The sequence below is a fragment of the Nymphaea colorata genome, chromosome 8 (assembly GCF_008831285.2).
Source record: "Nymphaea colorata isolate Beijing-Zhang1983 chromosome 8, ASM883128v2, whole genome shotgun sequence".
NCBI lineage: Eukaryota > Viridiplantae > Streptophyta > Magnoliopsida > Nymphaeales > Nymphaeaceae > Nymphaea > Nymphaea colorata.
Genome location: NC_045145.1, coordinates 18,578,952 through 18,594,445, shown reverse-complemented (window position 1 = coordinate 18,594,445; position 15,494 = coordinate 18,578,952). Strand labels below are relative to the sequence as shown.

General features: G+C 43.5%; 2 protein-coding genes across 2 annotated transcripts; one reads left to right on the top strand and one right to left on the bottom strand.

The window, feature by feature from the left end:
• Positions 1 to 258: 258 nt before the first annotated feature.
• LOC116259492 (GPN-loop GTPase 3) lies at positions 259 to 7,152 on the top strand. The gene is made up of 10 exons (XM_031637348.2): positions 259 to 417; positions 2,385 to 2,569; positions 2,708 to 2,816; positions 2,938 to 3,019; positions 3,805 to 3,890; positions 4,180 to 4,283; positions 4,356 to 4,486; positions 4,601 to 4,694; positions 6,196 to 6,251; positions 6,728 to 7,152. Exons 2-10 carry the CDS (start codon positions 2,525 to 2,527, stop codon positions 6,846 to 6,848), a joined length of 828 nt encoding a protein of 275 aa, XP_031493208.1. The 5' UTR covers positions 259 to 417; positions 2,385 to 2,524; the 3' UTR covers positions 6,849 to 7,152.
• A 2,836-nt stretch (positions 7,153 to 9,988) lies between these two features.
• Positions 9,989 to 14,553, bottom strand: LOC116258893 (NF-X1-type zinc finger protein NFXL1). Its single transcript, XM_031636336.2, has 2 exons — positions 14,123 to 14,553; positions 9,989 to 13,531 (listed from the first exon to the last, which is right to left on the bottom strand). Exon 2 carries the CDS (start codon positions 13,405 to 13,407, stop codon positions 10,225 to 10,227), a length of 3,183 nt encoding a protein of 1,060 aa, XP_031492196.1. The 5' UTR covers positions 13,408 to 13,531; positions 14,123 to 14,553; the 3' UTR covers positions 9,989 to 10,224.
• Positions 14,554 to 15,494: the final 941 nt, after the last annotated feature.

The window sequence follows — 15,494 nt, the reverse complement described above, 5'->3', positions numbered from 1 at the left end:
ACATGGTTAGAAAGCCAGTTTTTGTAATTTGAGTTTGGTTGTTTGGATGTGAAGAAAATTAGTTGTGCTTGATAAACCTGCCAGTTAACTTTTAAGGCAAGAAGCGCGCGCCCCAGAGCGCATCACTTCGTAAATTGCCTCCATACTAGGGGGTGAGGCGCGAAACAGGGCTCATGTGTGCGCTTCGAAGCGCACGCTTCAGGCATCATTTTTTTTTCCTTATTAAAAAAAAAAATCACCCCGTTGAGAAAAGGGGTCTTCTAAACGGGAAACCCTCGGGCTGGATTGTGTCCTGTTTCGGATGAGCGCAAAAACCGTTCTCCCTCCTTCTCTCTGAGTCTCTCCGACGGACGCGCGTACCGGCGCTGTTCTCTCTCTCTTTGCGGTGAAGGCTGCCACTCTCGCCGGCGAGCTCCGGTAAGTTATCTTGCCCTCTCTCTGTCCCTCTCTATCTCTTGATCGAAGGTTGCCGGCCCGCAATATCTGACTGGCCGACAGCCATTTTCTCGCTCAGTATATATCTCTCTCTCTCTCCGTTCTAATTTTTACATAAGCGCCACCAGCTGGCAGCCTTGGCCTGCGTTACACGGTCAGCCTCTATGGTGGCCTTAATTGGTCGGCCCTGCCCTGGCGGTTGAGGCTTAAGTCATCGTCTTCGGTGTTGGAAAACACAGGCACCATCGGGTGCCCCTGCTTGTTTCCGAGGAGAATCCGATGCCTTCTCCGTTGTTACTCCATACGGCATCAAGTTGGAGGTTTGGTTCCTTCACTGAGGTAATTTGCCGTGGGCTGCTGGTTTTTGTTTAGTTTTTGGTCGGTGGTGCCGGAATGGGTGATTTCAGTAGCCCGAAGCTTTTGTTGCTTCTGGTTTTGATGTATTCACTCGTGGTTTCAGATTTTATTTGTTGATTCCACTAAAATATTGACTTTGAAATGAGAAACTCATTTGTTTAGTTGCTGCTTTTGCGGAGAAAGTGGTGATCTTGCCATTAAACAAACCTCGAATCCTGAATGCTTAGTTTTTTCAGAAGTTCGTCATAGAAAAATATGTTAACAAATGTTACTGAAACAGTGTTTATCTCTGCTGTAGAATTTTCGCGGCATATCAAAGAAAACCATATGAATCTTCATTTTTGGTTTGAATTAGTGCAAACAAGCGGCTAAGTTTGGTGACCAGATGATCCTTCCTAAATGTAAAATGATGGCTAGAATCAACAGTTTTTGGTCACGCATTCCATTTAGGTGAAACATTGCATGATCATTTTAGCATAGCATCAGTTCATTGCATTATTTTATTTTATAACGTTTAAGGTAAAATTGAGTTTCAAAAGGGGCCGTCCGTCACGCTCTTACAGGAGATGCCACCTCGTGGCTAAAATTTAGCTTGATCCTTATCAATCTTATTAGTATTAATTGTTAACCTTTAGACTCTTTAAGATTAGGGTTAGGTGTCTCTAGTTATTAGAATTACTATTCGTCACTTTAAACATTATTTTATGGATATTGTATACTTCACAATTTTGAAGTGGCTTGTAGGTGGCCAGTCGCTGGCTCAAGTTTTGTGGTTGTCGTTATCTTGTTCTTGCCGAAGCATGCTATGATCTTAGAGGCAGGATAGCAATTTTGGAGTTTTACACAATCTAACAACCAAGTCTCTCAGCAGAGTATTACACTGCAATGCGATCAATTAAGTCTCTTACCTCAAGAGTGGTTTCTCAAGTTCATTTTTCCTTTTCAAAAATTTGTTCACAGCCTTTACTCTTTAGTGGTGATATTTACTAGTGAAATTTATTACTTCAGTTGGTCGACAGCCTGATCTAATAATAGTTGAGAATGCAACTGAAGCAGAGATAGTGAGAGTGGAAGCAAAGCTTACTATCAGCCTCAAAAAAGAATTCAGTGGAAAAATGCTCATATTTACCAATATTTCAAATGCACGTTAGAGCCAAGTCCGTCTCACAGATTAACATGCCACAACAATTATCCAATCAATCTTAAGAAACCAATCTTCTGATCTTATTTCAGGCTGAATCCCATGTTTTCCTTCCCTATTCTCACTCTTTCTCTCTCCGCCTGTCTATGAGCATGCACCAATGATGCACAGTTGAAGATTCGTCTAGTTTCTATTATTGTTGTTATTCTTCTTATTATCTTCTCCACCAACTTCTCCCTTTTCTGATGTTTCCACTTACCATGTACCCACTCCCATCAGTCAGTTTCTATTTATGGCTTTCTCGCTTGTTGCTTTTGGTTCATCTTATGTTGTCGTGCTAGGATTGTTCTTTTATGGCTTCATCTGGAATTGTTTTCATTTCTCTTTTATCGTTTTGGATGTTCTATTATCTGACATTAACCTGCTTTCATGTGACTTGACACGGTCTCAGATGATATAACTGCATGGACAATTCAGCCTTTCTCAGTGCATTGTGTGATATCATCCTCTGGTGTTCTACTTACGCCATAGTTGTCGTCCAGCGCTCTCTTTGCTTCCTCGCCTTCGCGAATCGTCGCCACTGATCCCAACATGGGTTATGCGCAGCTCGTGATCGGCCCTGCCGGGAGTGGGAAGGTACTACCTATTCGCTCACTTGTCTTGGTCCTTCTTAATTGTTTTCTTCGTGTTTCTTATTGGCTCCTGACTGATGGCAGCTTTTGACGGTGGGTATTTATCTTATATTGATTGTTTTTTTTGTTGGATTTTGGGCAGTCGACATACTGTGCCAGTTTGCAGCAGCATTGTGAAGCAATCGGGCGAACAGTCCATATTGTGAACCTTGATCCTGCAGCTGAGAATTTCAATTATCCTGTTTCTATGGGTGTGTGTTTTTAGGACGATGTTTGTTTTTTTATCTGTTTAAGCTTATTTGTGACAGTGACTGGTGATGAAACATATATTTGGTCTGTTGATGATTAAAGTTTAAATTGTTGGTTTGTCAGATATCAGGGAGCTTATTACCTTGGAGGATGTTATGGAGACGATGGGCTTGGGCCCAAATGGAGCTCTTATATACTGCATGGAGTATCCTTCTCTTTGTTTATTCTTTGTTGATAAGTGAGTTCTCTTCGAAGGCTCATGTGTTCTAATGAAACTACTGTACTTGAGATTACAATATCTAGGGACCTTGAATGATATGTTTCAGCATAAGGGACTGGTATGAGCTGGTTAATGGGGCCTTTGTATTTGTCTTCTTGTGTCAGCTTTAATTGTTTATGGCACAGTTGATTGGTGCAAGACAATGGAGACGGAAAACATCATCTTGTGAGAAAGACTACTACGTTCTGTCAGCATGTAGACAAATAGTTGGGCTAGACTTTTCAATGCACCAAAGTGTATTGCCATGCGTCTGTCCGATTTAGAATTACAATTCCTCCATCTCTCTCCCTTTCTCTGTCTCTGTCTGTGTGTGTCTCTCTCAACCCCATGCATGCATGCACAAACACAGCCTTACTGTTATAGCCTACATTACTGCATTTTTTGATGTTCAAAAGCAAATTCATTAAAAAATTGACCAAAATTGAGTGACTATTGCATCTTGCTTATACCGACCTGCTCACTCACACGCTGCCGTACTTGCAGTACCTAAACTAGTAGCCTTTTAATGTCTAAAGCAAAAATCGTGAAGCATTGTCTAAGTTTTACTGTGTTGGCATAATCTTCCCCTAAAGTAATCCATTCTTCTTACAAATAACTTTAAAGACCAAGAATCACTAAAAGTAAAAAAGAATTTACTGGTTATAGAGAAAAAAGAAGGTCAGTAGATCTCTCTCTCTCACGCACAGTTGTTATCCTTAGCACTTCTTCAGGCACCTGGAAGACAATCTGGATGATTGGTTGGAAGAAGAACTAGAGAACTACTTGGACGATGACTACCTTGTTTTTGATTGCCCAGGTATCTTGCATTTTACATGCTTTATAATGTCATGTCATGTACAACTTAATTACTTAAAATTTGGAATTGACAAGACCTTTTGGATGGGATGCATTTTCGTTCTTATTCTTATTTGATACAGTGAAGCTCAGGTGTATATTTATAAGTTTCTAGTAACTATCTAGATGCCTTTCCTTATGGTACTGTAAAATATTTAATAGCCAGCTGATTGTGGTGCACTTTTGTCTTTCATAAGCACAAGAATTATCAATTTCATGTGATAATCTGACAAATTGTAATTCTTAATCAGGTCAGATGGAACTATTTTCTCATGTTCCTGTCCTACGGAATTTTGTGGACCATCTAAAACGCAAGAATTTCAACATATGTGCTGTATACCTACTTGACTCTCAGGTAGCTGTCTTACTATTGTCTATCTTGATTAAGTCTGGGTCCGTGAATTTAAATTTTTATTACATTTTGCAGTTCATGACTGATGTGACCAAGTATATAAGTGGTTGTATGGCATCCCTTTCAGCAATGATTCAACTCGAAATCCCTCATGTTAATATTCTTTCTAAGATGGATCTTGTGAAGAACAAAAAAGGCCTTGAAGAGTGGGTTCCATTTTTTAATTCCTGTTATGGTCTTGCTTTGGTCTTAAGAATATGTGTTTATGTTACTTTAGCAGGAGCACTCACACTAACATCTGTTTTACCTGTTTATGACAGTTATCTTAACCCGGACCCAAAGATTTTGTTGTCAGAGTTAAATCAGAATATGGCTCCGAAGTTTGCAAAGTTGAACAAAACGTTGGCTGAGTTGGTGAGTAACTGAAAGTTTAAATTTCTCAAGTACTTGAGAGTTGGGACATTTTCACTTAACATGTTTGGTTGGTGATGAATGTAATGTCAACAATTTTCCTCTGTTAACCATGCCCATAGTTCATAAGGAGTGTTCTTCTTTACTTTGCCTCCAAGCTAAATATGTGTCTTTTCATTTGAGGTCAGAATCATTAGTTTTTTAAAAGTTGTTCTTGATGATGGTGAAAATAAGGACCTAATAGACACAAATGGTAGTTCTTGAGTACTACTCTCTTCAACCTTTTGTAGTTACTACAGCATGTTGGGTCTCTTTTCTTTTGGATCCCCTTCTAGTGGGGATGTGAACCCTGTCCATGGCTGGAGCTAAATCAATGGGCTCAACGTTAAGCTTGTTGGCTGTAAGTTGGACAATCAACTGCTTCTCTTGAACATTGTTTGTTTATCTTTCAGAAACTTGTCAATGTCATGTCATACCGTCACTAAACAAACTTTAGTTTGGGATTAACTTGGTCATTCCGGGGCTGACCTGTAAGCGTATTAGTTTCTCAGGAAATTATGTCCAGATTCATATTCTGATAAAATTCCATAGGCTGTCCCTGTTCTTTTTGCTATGAACTATCACCATAACTTTTCTTTTCGAGTCATAGCATCTTTGCACTTTTCCTGTCATCGTTACAAGTCATTGTCATGCGCATGTTCGTCATGTTGTCCAAATGGAAATAATACTCATGATTATTTCTGCTCACAGTAGTAATTATTCTTAGATTCTGGTTACCGTCAACAATCTCCCTATCTCTAACCCATTTTTGTCTCCTCCCAGCCCATGTCTAGCCTTGCATATGAAAGGACTGACTTGGATAGAAAACAATCTTAGATGTTTAATATCCGATCTATTTTTCATTCCCCTTTCCACTTGACATGTCCACCAGCTCTTGAACGCTAGACTTAATGTATGGTATTATGGCAAAAATATCAAAGTGATATCCAAGACACTGTTGGGAAATCATATACCTGGGAAAATTGGAGTGTTTAACTTGCAAACCGTCGGGTTAAGAGTTCAAATCTCATGCATACCTTTTCCTTTCTAATTGTAAGGATGCAGAAACGACCGGGTTTTGTGGACTAATGAAACTTGCCCATCCATGAGGTGCATGTTTGCTCTCTGCTGACTGTTTCATCATAAAAAACATCGTTTACACCTTCTGGTGCATAAGAATAGTATGTTGCTTCAACTTGCACCAAGGATGTCTGCCAAATATACCAAGCGCCTGACTTTCGTCAACTCGTAGGCCTCAAGCCAATACACATAACCTGGCCTGTGAAGTCCTTGCAGGCAGTATCACATGTACATGGTGGCATCTGATGCAAATATTAAATTGCAATGAAGTATTAATCTCTTTTGGTGCTAGTAATCATTGAAATTCCCTCTTACTATTTTCTTAGTAGCAATATATGCATTATCTGACTTGCAAAATGCTGATGGTTTCACATGTTTCTTTTAGGTGGATGACTACAGCATGGTGAATTTCTTGCCCCTGGATTTGAGAAAGGAAAGCAGGTATGTCATTTAGAAAATTTTGATGCTAGACGTGGATATATTAAGCCAGCTGAAGGTTTTTGCCTACTGCAACCTTTGCTCCATCTTGTGATGTTCAGGGTTGGCCTGATTCTTATCCGGTCTTAAAGCCCAAACTCTACATCTGCAGCAGGCTGGTCCAGCCTGTTCCCCCATACCCCTCTCTCTCTCTCTTGTGTGTATACTCAGGCTAACTTGGGGGTGATGCAACCCACTTAGGCATCTGGACACAAGGAACGACCACTCCCCTGCATTTGTTGGCTCTGTGAACCGCCCGTTGGCCTGTTAAAACAGGTTGAACCGGCGAGCTCCTAGATATTATCACGTGGGGCTTGTGGCAAGTAGTATGCTGACTCTAGACTGTCCCTTATCTGGGTTGGGCATGCACGTAGGTCCTGCCACCTGAATGTTAGTCTGCAGTTATTTTGTTTTTATGTATGTTCTTTTCGTTTTTGCAGTATCCAGTACGTCTTGTCATATATAGACAATTCAATCCAATTTGGAGAAGATGCAGATGTGAAGATTAGGGATTTTGATCCAGATGATATCGATATGGATGCCCCAGATATTGATGATTAGCTAGTAGAACGATAATTTACCAGTAGGAAGTAAATGATCAGTATTAGTCCCGTGAATATATCTTGGATTTTGACGGGCTCAGTTATGGCAATTGGCTGTACATATGTTGCGGTTACGGGTATTAAGGAGCCAAGACTCGGAGTTTGGTTCTATATGCTTGGTTTATTGAGAAATATCCGTTGCAAATCAGGTTAGAGTTTGCCTGGTCTGTGCTGCAAACTTTTGTACTTGGTTGGTCACGGCTTTCGTATGGTGTTGACTTGAAACCTTATCAAAAATACAATATTGTTGTTCATTGTCTTTCCCCCTTTTCCTTATGATGATAATGAACCATAGTAGGATATGACTTCTTAATTTACCTAGTTTTTGGGATGTAAGGCGAAGTTTCCTTCATCACTTTGATTTGTGAAGACAGGACCATTGAGAAGCTCAGGACTGATGAGTCTTCATTTAAGGGCTTTCTCCTCGACTCTTCACAAGTTTCTCGCTACCACATGCATAATCAGAAACTTGAGCACCCACGACCATACGCAATTTTAGCTAAGAAAACACTCATACCCTCTCGATGAAATGGTCTTAAATATATTGCCTTGTCTGTTCCTGAAAAAATATTGCCTTGTCATTATATTGAAGACGACATTAGTGGCAGCTTTCCCCGAGAAATTTAGGACGTATCTGGGTCGGCTGAGATCGCCTCCTTGAGGCGCATGAGATCTACCTTGTCTTATTGAATTAATTTCGGAGGGAGGGGAAGTTTGGTTGCCTTGGTAAAGCCTATATCACTATGGATTATCTACGATTTTGGCGTGTTTGAAGGCGTCCTTGCAGGCAGTATCACATGTACTTGAACCTCTCCTCAATGGCTAAGACCCATTTCGGCTCTCTTAACAACGGTCTGTATTTGCTTTCTTCACTCGTCCGACGGAACCTGAGTGTCTCGCCTTTCTACCCTAGCAGACCACAATACTCTTCACCTGTCTCTCTCTCTCTCCGAGGTTTCCTTATACTAACAGAAGCAGCAACTAGGTTTCCTTATACTAACAGAAGCAGCAACTTGGCGAGAGAGGGAGAGATATTCTTGAAGTTCTTAAACACACCCTCAGCCTCCGTATCGCTATAGTCGCCCCCCTGGACCAGGCCATCACGGAGGAACTCCAGAAGCTCTTTATCGACAAGATCTGCTACTAGTCCTGGAGCTTATTTCATTTCTATAGGCGTGGCCTGAATCTCCTTGCTGTCAGTTCCACTATGCCCTTCACTTTGGTTTTCCCCAACACTCGATCGGATTTCTTTGTTTGGTCTTGATCTACGCTGATTTGACACGGTTTTCAGGATTGTCCTATGTAGTTTTGTGGGGCGAGCATGGAAGGACGAGTTACCTGTCATTTGTCTGTGATGTATCTTCGTGTATTAATAAAGCAGATGCATTTAAAAGTTCCAATGCTAAATTTTACTATTTCAATAGCGTGAATCTGGCTGCACATTCTTATATTCCGAAATAAAAATTCAGTGGCGATGGCAAAGATGGCGGAGTTCTTGGTATTTGATAGTACATTTTCCATGTAATGTTCATGTATTCCACACATTTCAATTTGTGATCCCGGTTCAATTTTATACTGATAGTGTTCGTTCTTTTTTGTCTACTTTTGGTGAGAATTTTTGGGTTATTAAGGATATTAGCATGTGTGTTTCGATTTCTGGCCTTAAATCGATAGGGTGGCAGCTGTATTTTGCCTAGTGAAGGAACTTCAATGTACCGGGCGAGTGTAAAGGTTGCTTTGGCAATGAAACTAATGCTACCTTAATGGTCAAAACCATTATATTTTCCTCTTTTGCTTCCACATTGGTCAACTGCCACAGGCTTCTGCTTCTTTCACCTTAAAGAAAGATTCTTTTCAGATTTGCTTGGATTCAAACCATTTTTTGGGCAGTGGCTGCCATTTTCCATAGTCTCTAACTTCAGAAGACCATGCACGGTTTTCAGACCAAATGACAGCCACGTAAATAAGGGATCACTTGCGTTCAGCAGGGCAACATCAAATCCAAATGAAACAATTCCCAGCATCCATGAGGATAAGAAAATACAGGGCACCACAACACATTTGCCAGGCGAAGAAACTGCAAATAGGCTTACATTGTTTATGTAGAAAATATTTCTTCAAATTTTAGGATAGACCAGCTTCAAGTTTTCATAATGGCCTTTCACGATTTTTTTGATTTTTTTTTTTCACTTTTAGAGTGAATGGTTCATTCTAGCACCCAGAAAAGAGGCTACTGCCTCTATGCCCATCACCTCAAGTTCACAAAGCTTGTTTCAGGACTTTTTACGGTTCAAAAAATGATCATACAGTCGTGACAGCGACTACAACATGGGTCTGAATTAGACCGCCTTGCCACCGTGCTATAACCCCTTGAACCATTGTGCTATAACCCCTTGGCGTATTCAATTGGCGTATTCAACTAGAAGGGGTTGCAAACTTTTCCTGACAATAGATAACGATAACCGGTTGACTAGTAATAATAGAGTCTTGCCACAAACAAATTTGCATAATAACAACAGAAGGACAACATAGCACATTTTAAGACGCATAACGATGAAAAATTACAACAAATTTCATTTCCTCAATACAATGTTAAAGGCATCAACCATGCACTCTCAGCTTCTCACTACTTCGAAACTGTGATGCTCAAGCACAAGATGATGCTTATCAAACAGAAATTAGCATCCCACCCATCTCTAGAATAAGATGACATCCAGGCTGAAGCTGCTTCTTGCCACCAGGCATTCAAAAGAAAATCAATGACAGAAGATGCACGGATGTGCATTAGAACGTTCAGTAACACACAAGTGATTACAAAACTAGCACATCACAACCATCTAGAAGCTCCAAAAATAAATGGTTATGGATTGCCAACAAGACCACCTTCAGCTACAGAAGAGGTTGGGACGACACCAAAATTTCATCTACTTAGACTACCTTCACACGTATATCTATTAAAGAACAAACAGAATCTCTTTTGCACAAAAACAAGCAAATTTATTATCTTTAAATGCATAGATCTGAATATACAATACACAAAAAGTATGGCCGCTCAAGCATGACAGCACAACCGGCTTCTTTCTCAAGTATCCAGAACTCTGTAATTGAATATCTAGTTCCTCTAAAAAATTGGACAAAAAAGGAAAAAAAAATGAAAAACTCAATTGTGGTCACACAACCAATGGCGGAAATACAACCAACTACCCACCTGAATGGAGGATCATTCCACAAAAATGAACTGATCATTTCTGGCCCCTTAACCCGCAAAAGACTCTAATGACTGGAAAACCCACATCAACGACTCAACTATAACATAGCCACAGACATGGAGAACTTCAATCATAAGCTTGTTCCCAATCTTCTACTTCTTCACCTGGTTCTGATGCAGAAGGAACTCGATCACCGCTCTTCGCCACATGGTTGCCTGCAATTTGATGTGATTCATGTGAACCTGTGGAACTTGGGACAGTATCCACCGTTTCAAGAACATTCCAGGGATTGTTTGATGCCAAGATAGGATTCTCTTTTCCTTTCCATGCAGGGATAGATGCTTCATTTCCTCCCCATGAATCCTGAGACAACCATCCGGCTGAACCTTGTACCATCTTCTTCCACGATTCGCTGTTGATATCAGGACCAGTCTTCTCCTTCGTACTCCATGCATTACCACTTGAACAACCTGCAGAAGACCCGCCATTCTGCAAAATCACAACAGCTCCATGGTAAACTGATCCATGGTCCAGTCGTCTGAGTGCAGTGGCAGACCTTGCAGGATCTCCAAACACAGCCAATGCATTCTTGTCATTCAGCCAGACAAGCTCACATTCTCCACCAAATCTCAGGACCAATCCACTTATATCTGCATCCCTTGGCAAATCAAACAGGCCAACAACAAGCCTAGGATCCATATCTATCGATGGATCGAAGGCAGGAGGATGCACGGCAGTAGCCACTCCTTTACATCCTAAAATCCGTGAAGGTGCCTTCGACTTAGCTGTGACATGAACCACAAGAAAGCGTCTTGGTTCCCACCCTGCAGCACTCACAGAAAGCTTCCACCGCTCAGCAATCTGCCTAATAGCATCCCTCTTCTCCTTGTTCACAGGACAAAACACATGAACTCGAACTCCACTAGCATTCCCACCCTTTCCCTTGCTCAACACTAGATACTTGAACCTCTCCTCAATGGCTAAGACCCATTTCGGCTCTCTTCTCATCAAATCTGCCATTAACTGTGACACTGCCAAACTGCTCTCTCCAAAATGGAGGGCATCAAGATTTGTCGGTATATCAAAGGCATCAGCAAGAACCTTCTTCCTCTCCAACTTGGCGCATTCTTCATCACATACCAACTTCCTTTGTCCAAGTGGCACCACTCTCTTTGAATTTGTATCTAAAGGAACAAGTGGAACGGGCAGATTTTGAATCACAGATGCTTCAAAGACCCCATAAACGTGAACTCCATTGCCACCAGCACCACAAGGGACTGTTGCTGATATTCGCTCGCAAGAACATGTAATCATCACTGGAAACTCGCAACGGATGTCTGGGCAGGCTGCCATTGGATGGCAAATTGCAGCACAAGTGTGTCTGCAGTCCCTTCGTGGTGCACCACAAACTTGCCCACAAGAAACCTTTAATCTGCTACCATTCTCGCTGCAGTCTAGGGAATCGCAGGGTGGAGGATGGCATATCTTAGTGCAGGCATGTATTCCACATTGTCTCGTTTTCCCGCACAGCCGATTGCACCGAATGTCCCGAGACCCACACGGCACATTTCTCAGGACGACATGGTTGCCCACACATTCCTTTGCAACAGGGACCGCACAAGGTGGACAATCGCTAAAATGGCAGCTATGTGAGGCAGTATGTCCACAAGGCTGAGGAACTGAGCATGGAAGTTGGCAATCTGGCGGGGGTGTACCACATGGAACAGGCGGGGGAATGTAGGTCTTGCCACAGGCACAACTGAGATCGGTGAAAATGGTCTCCAGACATGGTGGGCAGTGGCCACTGTGGCAGAGGGCAGTGCAAAAATGCTTTCCACATTGAAGTTTCTTCCCGCAGACCACGGTGCATAAATGAGGATCCTCACCACCACCAAAACCATCAGAACTGGAGCGAGAAAGAGTGCAGCATTTCTCATTGCACCGGTGGCGGCCGCAATTCTTCTTTTGCCCACATGGCTTTTCGCATAGGAACATTCCCTCCACCCTCTCAGCACACGAGACTGTCCGAGAGGATGAACCGCATCGACACCTCTGACTAACAAGGATCAAGCAACGCGGGCAGTCGCCTTCATGGCATTTTTCCGGACAGCGATGTTCCCCACAAGGAAGAAGTCTCCTGCACCCCTCGGAACAGCACGGAATTGGATCCAAGCAGCTAGCTCGATCACCAGTAAGCTTCATCTTCCCACAAGGGCAACTCTGAATGGATGAAGGCGCTCGCTCACAGTCACCACAGGGTCCTGAATGACATTTCTTCTTGCAACGATGGTTCCCACATCCTAGAAGCTTCCCGCACCCCGAGTTGCAAGAGAACTTGCCGTTTTGATCCAATTCATTACAAGAGAACGACAAATCTGACACCTTCTCGCAGAAGCACGAAGCTGGGATCGAAGCCTCACACGAACCACAGTCACCAGCATGGCAGACACGCTTACAGCGATGGCGACCGCAAGCAAGAAGCAGTCCGCATGGCTGGCCACAACTAAGCTCCGCAAACCCCTCAGTGCATCGGCGAACAAAGGACTTGCGGCCACAAGGGCAAGAGCAGGCAGGGGCGAAGGCCTTGCAGGGAGGGCAAGGGCCGGGATGGCACTGGAGAACGCAGGAGTGAGCGCAAGGCGGGGCACCCAGTGGGCGGCCGCAGGGCTCCCCACAGGAATGCGGAGTGAGATAGAAATCATGGGCAGGGTTGCGGGACTTACCGCAGAAACAGGTATACTGAAGCTCGGATGGTAGCATCTGCTGGACCGACTGGCATCCTGGGCACCGCCAACTAGCCGCTCCACCACCCTCAGCAGCAGACACTGGGGCCTTCGCCCACTGCTTGATGCAAGAGAGATGGAAGATGCAGAAGCAGGCACCGCAGGACCAGATCGGGGCAGAGCGACCCACATTGTCATAACAGATCATGCACTCCACGGCGCCATTGGCAAGCTTGTCCCGCAGCTCCTGCACCAGTTGCGGCAAAGACTCGTCCGGAAGCCGCCGCCTCGGCTCCTTCCGATGGTAATGGTGATGGTGGGGGTTGTTATGGCTTTGTTGATGAGGTTTCCTGCCCAAGATGCCGGCTGGACTCCTGGATGCAGAGGGCACAACGGGTTGGGCAGGGGGAGGCACGGCTGGTGCTGCGGCTGGGGTAGGAGGGTTAGTGTTCTTGGGGACCCATTCGGCGCGCATCGGTCTGGCATTGCTACCATTTGACTGTTGCTGATGGTGGTGGTGGTGGTGATGATGTCCTCGGGTTTTATCATTCCTGGAGCTGCTGCCGCTGTCAGATGATGGCCTCATAGCCTTGTGGCGTTGCCCTCTAAGGCTTTTCCGATCACTCTGATGCGCCACAGACAAATCGAGAAAGAAAGAGATGTTTCTTTTGGATCAAGAACAGCAGAACGCAACAAGGACGGGTGGTTTTCTGATGAGTAAACAAGAAAATTGCAAATCAAGATTTCTGTCATAATACGAAAGATTTTCAAACTAAGCAAAAGAAAAAAAAAAGATCCATAGTAACCCTTGAGAAGAGCAAGAACAACACCAGATTGCCAATTACGATTTCCGTGGCAATAAGCACATAAATGCATATTAAAAAAGCATATGTGTCACCAAGTTAAAGAGAAAAAAATAATGCTAGAGCTGTTAGAAATTTCTGTTTTTTGATGCAAGGGCGTATTATGGCGACAAACTCCTCCAACAAAGTACACTTAAAACGTCTTTTGGTTGGCCAGATACCAATATGCTTCTGTATGAAGAAGGATTACACTGATACCATCAGCGTTATGCAATTATATGTAACCAGCGTCCACCATCATTTTCGTTCTCAGCTAAGAAACGTGTCTTCTGAAAATTAACGAGAGTTTCAGGTATAACATTTCAAACCTGAAAATCAAAGAGGCGGTGGCATTTATCGTATCAACAGTGAAAGACCGAGCTGCAGTAAAGGGGGGCACGTGCAGGGGGTGAGAGAGAGAGAGAGAGAGAGACGGAGAGATATAGATAGAGCAGATACCTGTGGAGGGGTGGAGGCCGACCTGATGATCAGAAAACAGTCTTCAGCTGCTCGAGAAAAGGATGAAGGCGGTGAACGCCTGCCTCGACCGGACAAAAGGGGGCGTGCGGAGGAGGGCTGAGGGTGAACAAGAAAATCCGGAAAGGTATAGAGAGAGGTCGGAGATGGCGTTGAGAAACCGGCCCTGCGCCGCTGCTGCGGAGGAAGAGAGAGAAAGGCTGCTGCCGCGGACGAAGAAGAGAAAGGCCGAAAGAGAGAGAGATAGCAAGCCGAGAGACCTTTACCCTTTTTCTGCCTTGTGAGCCGCAAGAAGGAGAAACTGGCGGGGGAGAAAGGACGGGGAGAGCCGGTCGAGAGGGTCGAAACAAATGAGTTTATAAGGAGTCGCGTGGTCGGTGCGATGTCGTGAGACCGAAGGAAACAACCGCTCGTCAAGACCAAGCAAAAGGCATCCTTCTTTGAAGGGAGCATCTTAGAGGAACTATTTTAAAAACAAGCCCTTCATTTCAGTTGGACGCGTTTATAAGCGCGACCCTCTGTTCCAACAACAGCACCATTGTTTTTGTCAATTTACAAAACCAGATCTCTCATCTGCCTACGTGCTACGGAAGAGAGAGGGGATTGAAGCGTGGGTGTTGATGGCGGTAATTGTTGCTGACTGGAGATTCGTGCACCGCAAGGGACGTGATTCTTGGATTCGGGTGTGGGTTTAAACGTGTGTGCAACTACCCGATAAAGCTGCAGACGAGTCCGGTTTCGATACTGAGCTCGAGTCCAGATCGGGTTTTGCTAGGCCCTACAGGCTACAACCCGATAGGGCCCAAGCATTTTTAATATTTGATCCGGGTTCTCGTATCCAAGACCCGACTTTAAATAGTTCTGGTTGCGAGAAATCATACGGTCTAGTTTTTGGCGGACCGTCAAGAAGTCGTGGAATGAGACAAAACTGGAGATGGGTCGACTGATGATTGATTTGGATCGCAGAAGTAAGAGCAGAGTCGAACTACGTTCAGCGTGTTTGAAACATTTCTCGGGCGTCTTGAGATAACCGGTCTTGTATATTGAGTCACGAGACAGTATGCTCGAGATATTACGAAATAATCAAACTTCGATGCATTTTTAAATGGCATAAACTGGGTGCCTAAAATGCCTGCGTTCAAAACAGGTCGTTTAAGATACTGGTTTGAGACAAATTATCTAACGTAGCAATTTATATGGCTAGTAATGCAAGAGACAATAGGTCGCCGCTTATTTTTTATTCGATTTTAGTTGGTGGTGTACTCTCATCACTATTAAAGAACATTGTTTGTATCATCTGCAATTTCAGTGGCACTCATGCCTTCATGTTTGATTGAGATGCCTGTATATCTAA